This window comes from Oncorhynchus masou, chromosome 32 (assembly GCF_036934945.1).
Source record: "Oncorhynchus masou masou isolate Uvic2021 chromosome 32, UVic_Omas_1.1, whole genome shotgun sequence".
NCBI lineage: Eukaryota > Metazoa > Chordata > Actinopteri > Salmoniformes > Salmonidae > Oncorhynchus > Oncorhynchus masou.
In genome coordinates this window covers 38975197-38983487 of record NC_088243.1, presented here as the reverse complement: position 1 = coordinate 38983487, position 8291 = coordinate 38975197, and the positions used below count along the sequence as shown (strand labels likewise).

The window sequence follows — 8291 nt, the reverse complement described above, 5'->3', positions numbered from 1 at the left end:
GGTACAATACAATTATTCTTCAAGAGAATTTATTTTTATAAATTTATTTTTATATAATATAATTATTTTTTGTACCTAGGACTGTGACTAGGCTATTTAGTTAATGTGTGTGTGTTACTTTGCTTGATGTGTGTGTCCACTCCACCGCAGCCTCATCCATTGGTTCCTCTCATCCTCCAGTGTTTCCACAGATTCACACACGCCTTTGTTTTGACGGCCCGGGCACCCAGATTGAATTTGGAACGCTTTTCAGGTTGCCTTCGGCTTACTGTACGTCCAACACTCTTCCCCACCACCACCACCACCACCACCACCTGGTCTCAGAGCTTGTTTGCTTACCCATCTAAGTGCCGCGCTACGTTGTCCGCGCAATGCTCAAGGTGGAAGATGCCGAAGCACGACTGAGAAAAAAATAGATCCCGAGCATCTCCTACTTGACTCTGCTCACTAGTACAACTGTTTTTTTTTATACACATGACTAATATACTGTCGCTTTGGATTTGAAACCGCTATGGAGAATGTACGTAGGTTAACATTTGACAGACAAAATGGTATTCATCTACAAAACAATGCCCCCTGCCACACAAGCAGTTGAGTAAATGAACAGAGTCACTGGAACCAAATGGGCGGTAAATAGCACAGAGGGGGAGGACACGGCCCCCGTTTCATTCCCTAAAGTGTGGTCTCGGAGCGCTGGGTCAAAGCAGCTTTACTGGGCACTACCCAGACTGACTGGGGCTGGAGGGTTGGGTAACAGTAACAATGGAAGCCCCCATTCCCCCCATGATTATGATCAGCACGGTTTGATAAGCCATAAGGTGTGAGTTAGTGATACAAAAATACACACACTATCAACAACAAATGTAAAATAAAGAAATTAAGAAGTATCAGAATGAGATAAATATCCGTTTCACACACAATGAGGTGTAGAGACAGTATATGAAAAGGAGTGTACAGCAGAAGAGCCGTGACTAGAATACAGTACATATATACACTCATTATTGTTGGCATTTTATTGTGTTACCTTTGAATTTAGCTTTTTACTTTAGTTTATTTAGTCAATATCTTAACTATTTCTTGAACTGTATTGTTGGTTAAGGGCTTGTAAGTAAACATTTCACAGTAAGGTCTACACTTGTTGTATTCGGCACATGTGACAAATACAATTTATTTGATTTCAAAGTGGGTGAAAAAGTATGGCAACATTAAAGTGAACAATGTGTGTGTGTGTATGTGTGTGTGTGTCCGCCCTCATGTCCGTCCGTACCCACCCACCGTCCTTCCGGTCGTCCGTCCGCGTCCATCCGCCCACTGTCCTCCCGCGTCAGTCCCCGCCCACCATCCTCCCGCATCAGTCCCAGCCCACCTGCGTCAGTCCCCGCCCACCATCCAGCTGCGTCAGTCCCCGCCCACCCGCGTCAGTCCCCGCCCACCATCCACCCGCGTCAGTCCCCGCCCACCGTCCACCCACGTCGTCCTCCCCCGCATCACTAGTAGCCATTTAGTGTCGACACACAGACAGAGACTTTAGCTGAGACGACACCATTGAGCACAGAAGCAGTGACATGCATAACAAAACATCCGCCTATTTTCAGTTAGCTCATGGCAGCAAGTGCATTTTACAGAATACAGTAGAATCATTGTACTTGTAATCTGTACCTAGGCAATCTAGGTTGTTTCCTGTAGATTGAGAAAATTAACAATTAAGAAAGAATTTCTCTGACTTTTCAAACCCCGGACTGGTCAGTTTGCTTCGCAAGCGTTCCCGGAAATCTCGCGGCGTTGCGCCTCTGGGTTTAGAACCGGTGTCTCGACTATCTGTTGACTGTGCATTTTGAGTTAAAGGGAGAGCTTCGGTTTGGCTAACAGATGTAGTGACAGTTAGCGGCTGCTGGCGCTAACCACTCGTGGCATGAGCCTGAGTGTATCATATCAGCACATATTTACAGTACACAGAGGTCCTTTGTTTCTCTTCAGGCAAACAACAGGAAGAAAAGCCCAAACAGCAGGAAGAAAAGCCCAAACAGCATTTAGAAAAGCCCAAACAGCATTTAGAAAAGCCCAAACAGCATTTAGAAAAGCCCAAACAGCATGAAGAAAAGCCCAAACAGCATTTAGAAAAGCCCAAACAGCATTTAGAAAAGCCCAAACAGCATGAAGAAAAGCCCAAACAGCATGAAGAAAAGCCCAAACAGCATGAAGAAAAGCCCAAACAGCATGAAGAAAAGCCCAAACAGCATGAAGAAAAGCCCAAACAGCATGAAGAAAAGCCCAAACAGCATGAAGAAAAGCCCAAACAGCATGAAGAAAAGCCCAAACAGCAGGATGAAAAGCCCAAACAGCATGAAGAAAAGCCCAAACAGCATGAAGAAAAGCCCAAACAGCATGAAGAAAAGCCCAAACAGCAGGAAGAAAAGCCCAAACAGCAGGAAGAAAAGCCCAAACAGCAGGAAGAAAAGCCCAAACAGCATGAAGAAAAGCCCAAACAGCATGAAGAAAAGCCCAAACAGCATGAAGAAAAGCCCAAACAGCATGAAGAAAAGCCCAAACAGCATGAAGAAAAGCCCAAACAGCATGAAGAAAAGCCCAAACAGCAGGAAGAAAAGCCCAAACAGCAGGAAGAAAAGCCCAAACAGCAGGAAGAAAAGCCCAAACAATGGCGACGCTGAATTCTTGTTGTCCTCCCACTTCTATTGTTATCGGTATCATTGTTTGTGGAATCAATGCTTTCTGGTGCTAACGAGGCGATAATTAGGATGGGGATCTGGTGAAGGGCCGTTTGGTCTACATTATGGAGGGAAAGGGAGGTGGAGAAGAGAACAGTTTTGCTTGAAAGCGATAATTTGTAAAACAGTGGTCAAACTGTTGAGTCATGATCTCACTTTCTAAGTCAAAATGCAGGCCGAGATCTACAGCTCAGATTTTTTATTTTACCTTACTTAAAAATAAGCCTATGCAACATTAACCCATACTGTAGCAGTGGGGTTCGTGCAGTAGACTGTGGGCCCAATACATTATCACCGCACCCTGGCCTTGCTTGAACTGCCCTGCCAATGGATTGTTGTACGGACCATGTCAAAAATATATTTCATATTTGGAGGTAGGCTACATGATCACACCGGTAATAGTTCAGTTGCTGCATTACTTGTGATGCACAGCTGAGTGAGCATATTTAAATAAATGAGCTTTTTAAGTTTTACTGAGCTGATGGTGCCTGTCCCGCCGCTGACCCTGGCCAAAACAGGCACAGTCTACCAACTGATGGCAAAACTCGAGTCGCACCACATTATTTCTGCCTCACACACATATTCATGGTGTTACTCCAAGAACAGAGAAAGTGAAATATTCCTTGATAAAAATTTAAAAAAGACCCAAGCAGCTAATAATAACGCCTATCGATAGCCTACACTTCCCGAATCATTTTAGCTGCAGTGCTGGTTGTAGCGCGAGGAGGAAAGTGCATTTTATGGCATATAAAAAGTGAACACTTTATTTTTTAAGCGTTGACAACGCTGAGTATGAACTTAAACTCGGTCAATAAAAACAGCATTCGTTGACAGTCTCTCTCCAGTCGTGGTTTTCAAAACATTTTGAAATCTCAAAGTATCAACTTGGCTGTAGCTTTCTTTAACGCCTGCTACGTTACTGCAGATACTAAATCGAAGCCATTCGATTGGACAGCGGTAGGCGTATATGGTATTTTTCTCTCCGGGCAAGCCGGGAAGGCAGAGTTTGTACCTTCAGACACATCAAATGGTTCCTAAAAAAAATGGAAAAAAAATCGGAACACTTCACCTACCTGGTGAGCAGGGCAGCTGAATTGGTTGCACCGACCGGCAATAGCGATAGACAGCAACAACAAAAAACAGGAACGCCAGGCTTTACCGGGGTTGTTTTTTTACAGAAACGTTTGGCGAGCGACTAGGAAAGCCTTGGAGATCAACCAGTTGGTTAATGTACCCAAATAAATAGTGCATGTAGTATACTTCCTACAACACTGGACCGACTGGTGTACAGAGAGGGCAACATCATTTGTGACCGTAACATGTGTCAAACTGGCTTTAAAGTTGTGACATTTCCCACAAAAGCTTTTACCATGTCGATAACATCACCTTGCCTACATTTGGTTTTATTGTCATCCATCTATTTGACACTTTATGGCTCTCAACAGCTAAGAGACAAAAGTTGGGTTTGTTTGCCGACTGCTGCTATATAAAACGCAGAGGTGAATACCAAGTATATTTCTTATGCAAATGATGTTGAGAAATTGAGCCGGTATCGATCATTAAGACTGTATCACACAGAAACGACAGTACGGTATCGTCAGCTGGAGTCCCTGTCCAATCCACTGTTGGCATGACTCCCATACAGGGAACACCTCTTCTATAGGCCAGTCCCTGGCAGACAAGCACACAAAGGCAGCATGATGCAGGGAGATGTCTTGCTCCCATCATCATCATCTACACCTACACACACAGGTAAATCACTCAAACCATTTGCAACAGCTGTACCAATAATAGAAAGTGTTTCAGTTACACACGCTCTTTTCGCTTCTTCCTTGAAAGCAGGTCATTCTCAAAGTGTGTATAACAATGATTACATGGATACAATTCGAGACCAAACATCGGTTAAGCTCTGTGCCATCAGTATTAACAGTGTATATCGAAAAGAGAACCTGCGCGCTTTTCGATTTCTCACTAGGAGAGTGGCTTAGCTTACAACGATTCAAGAGAACTTCTGATAGTTTGAATGTTACACTTCACAGCTTGTTTGAATGCACACACACACACACACACACACACAGAGAGAGAGTTCAGAAAACAACAAGTGTGTCTCAAACGTGAAGTGTTTTTCCCTGAACTTTTGGAAGCATTATGGTAAAGAATGGAACTCCGCCAAAACAATGGAAATATGTGAGGGAAAGATCCCAAATATCCTCATTGCCCTACAGAAAAATTAGCCTACATTTAGATTATTGTTTGTGTGCATACAACACTGTCGAGGTCCAAATCTGAGTATAATTATTGTATGGATGTCAAACCTAATGCATGTTCACCTCATCGGCCGCAATCAACTGCATTAGAGTTTTTTAAAGACCGACGACCACCAAGATGTTTCTATGCTAGCTATGCTACCAGCTTATATGAATGGGAGTTAGCATTTAGCTGTCACTTCTTCTAAACCCAAAAAGGGACTACTTCGAAATGTTATGTGGCGAAAAACAGCTAAATAGATACAAAAATCGGACTTCAGTAAGCAAGTCATGACAGATTTGACAAAAACCCACCTTTGTTAGATCAGATTTGTTGAATGTGCGCCAATCTCACGTCCTTCTACCCCCCAACAGTCTGCGTACCATTGACCCCTTTGCCACATCTATCCATGTTGTCCCCTATTGAGTATCTTATTGCTATGGAGCCCTGTGTCATTGTTAAAACGGAAAGTGGTTAGAGCGTCGTCGGGAAATCAAAATGGCCTCTTTTTACAACAAGTGGTACCTGCGGAATGGAATAAAGTGCACGACTCACACGTACTCACTCACTCGCTCACATACGTACGTGTGTCGAAGGAACTCTTTCCCTCCACCACTCCAAGAAACAGCCCAAGTCATTACCATGGAGCGACATTTAGCACAACACACCATATGACACATTCCAAAAAAAAATAAAAAAAATAAAAATCACACTTCTAAAGCTAGCATAAAAACAAACTCCTCTTCGATTCCTCTCACTAGGTCAGTCGAAGGTGCACACAGAGCGCTCGCCAACGGCTGTTGATGACATAAGTGACCCTTGATTACGCTAGTCTAAAAAAAAAAATCATATTCAAACCAATACAACACCACCAATGGAAAGCTGCTGAGCAACGACTGTTGTTGCATTTACAGTGTCCCTACACCATGCTTGGTTCAGAGCTAACGGAGAGCGAGAAATGAGGAAAGATGACTGCGCTCTGCTCCACCCAGGCCTCCACACTTCCCTCAACCCCCCCACAGCCATCTGGCTCCCTCCACTTCTACACGACAACTCCAGCTGATGAGCTAAAATTAAACCCAAGATTTAAAATAAAAAGGGACGAGAGCAAGAGAGGAACGGGGGGGGGGGGGGGCAGAACTGCCTTGACAGAGGGAAGCGAAGATCGACTATAGGGAAAGACTGAGAAAGAAAATAGACAAGAATTAGTACAGTACAGGGAGGCAGGGAGGCAGAAACAAACGAGTAAAAAAAAAAGGGAGTGACAGGAACATGTACAGTAGAGGGACAGCCCTAAGGGGTTGATAGTGAGACTGCACCGACTGACAAATGTCTCCTGTGGTTTCCATAATGAGTTTCAGGAAGGCTGCTTATCTGAGCCTTCCACTCCATGCAGACTCCCTCCTCCCTCCCTCCCTCCCTACTTCAGGAGAGAGAGAAAAAAAAAAGGCTGACACAGGAGTTCCTCAGCTTAACGCCAGTCAGCACTAAATCGCTAACTAGCGATTCCACTGTAGGCTAACATCTGCATGCTGTCGCCTGTCTGTCTCCACTGAGACCAGTTAGCTAGGGCCCTGCTCCTCACAGATAGAGCCTTTCCAACAGACGGCTTAAGTAAGCGGGTGAAGGGAGTCAATCTCAGTCTAGGTGGCTCAGACTCAACTGAAGCCTTGGAGAAAAAGTAGAGGGCTAGGAATGACATCAGCTCCAAAATGTGCACATACACTATATCCACAAAAGTATGTGGATTAGTGGATTTGTCTATTGCAGTCACACCAGTTGATGACAGATGTATAAAATTCGAGCACAGAGCCATGCAATCTCCATAGACAAACATTGGCAGTAGAATGGAAGAGCTGAAGAGCTCAGACTTTCAAAGTGGCACCATCATAGGATGGCACCTTTAAGTGGTAAGCCACACAAGCTCACAGAACCCAGAGTGCTGAAGCGCGTACAAATGGTATGTCCTCGGTTGCAACACTCACCACAGAGTTCCAAACTGCCTCTGGAAGCAATGTCAGCACAAGAACTGTTCGTTGGGAGCTTCATGAAGTGGGTTTCCATGGCCGAGCAGCCGCACACAAACCTAAGATCAGCATGCGCAATGCCAAACGTCACAGCTGGAGTGGTGTAAAGCTCACCACCATTAGACTCTGGAGCAGGGGAAACACATTCTCTGGATTAATGAATCACGCTTCACCATCTGGCAGTCCAATGGATGAATCTGTTTGGTTGATGACAGAAGAACGCTACCTGCCCCAATGCATAGAGCCAGCTGTAAAGATTGGTGGAGGAGGAATAATGGTCTGGGGCGGTTTTTCATGTGTCGGGCTAGGCCCCTTAGTTCCAGTGAAGGGAAATCTTAAAAGCTACAGCATATAATGATATTCTAGATGATTCTGTGCTACCAACTTTGTGGTAACAGTTCTGGGAAGGCCCTTTCCTGTTTCAGCATGACAATGTCCCCGTGCACAAAGCGAGGTCCATACAGAAATGGTTTGTCGAAAGCGGTGAGGAAGTACATGACTGGCCCGCACAGAGCCCTAACCTCAACTCCATCAAACACCTTTAAAATGCCTTGGAACGCTGACTGCGAGCTCAGAAATCGCCCAACATCAGCGCCCAACCTAACTAATGCTCTGGCGGCTGAATGCTCTTTCGGTTTTTCCCCATCCAGACTAGACTGAGGAAAAAAACCCTACTCTACAAATACTTTAAAACTAGATTCAAGGAAAACTCACCGCTGTGCAGGTGAGAGTCCGTCTGTCCAAACGGAGAATCGTTAACATTCAAAACATTGCTTCTCTTAAAACCAGAATCCTCTCTTTTCGGGAATAAAGTCACTAAGTACATGGATTCCGCGGTGGTGGCTTGAGGAGTATTTCTGGTGATGCCATGGCGCCAAGCAGCAGCAATATCCATCTAAATAACTGGAAATTGAGGGCACGGAGCCGAAAGCATCTCCTCTGGAGTACCATAACTGAACACACACATTCTACTGGTGAGTGTTATTCAGTGGGTAGAATCTACTACCATTGCAATAGATGTGGTCAAGACACTAGACTTTTGAGATGCCTATTTTTAATGAAACCCTGGCTGGCAATGGGGCGGCAGTGTAGCCTAGTGGTTAGAGCATTGGACTAGTAACCGAAAGGTTGCAAGTTCAAATCCCCGAGCTGACAAGGTACAAAATCTGTCGTTCTGCCCCTGAACAGGCAGTTAACCCACTGTTCCTAGGCCGTCATTGAAAATAAGAATTTGTTCTTAACTGACTTGCCTAGTAAAATAAAGGTAAAATAAAAAAATAAAAAAATGGGC

The 8291-nt window shown here is 44.5% G+C and overlaps 1 protein-coding gene across 2 annotated transcripts in view; it reads right to left on the bottom strand.

The window, feature by feature from the left end:
* mboat2a (membrane bound O-acyltransferase domain containing 2a) overlaps positions 1-8291 on the bottom strand; it is a 91029-nt gene that overhangs the window by 50764 nt on the left and 31974 nt on the right. Inside the window, exon 1 of one of the 2 annotated variants that reach the window (XM_064954116.1) lies at positions 5559-5948. The exons of the other annotated variant lie outside the window; for it this stretch is intronic. Within the exon in view, the coding sequence (XP_064810188.1) occupies positions 5559-5627 (69 nt within the window). The 5' untranslated portion in view covers positions 5628-5948. Of the gene's footprint in view, positions 1-5558; positions 5949-8291 lie in introns of those variants that run through there. 2 annotated transcript variants of the gene reach the window in all.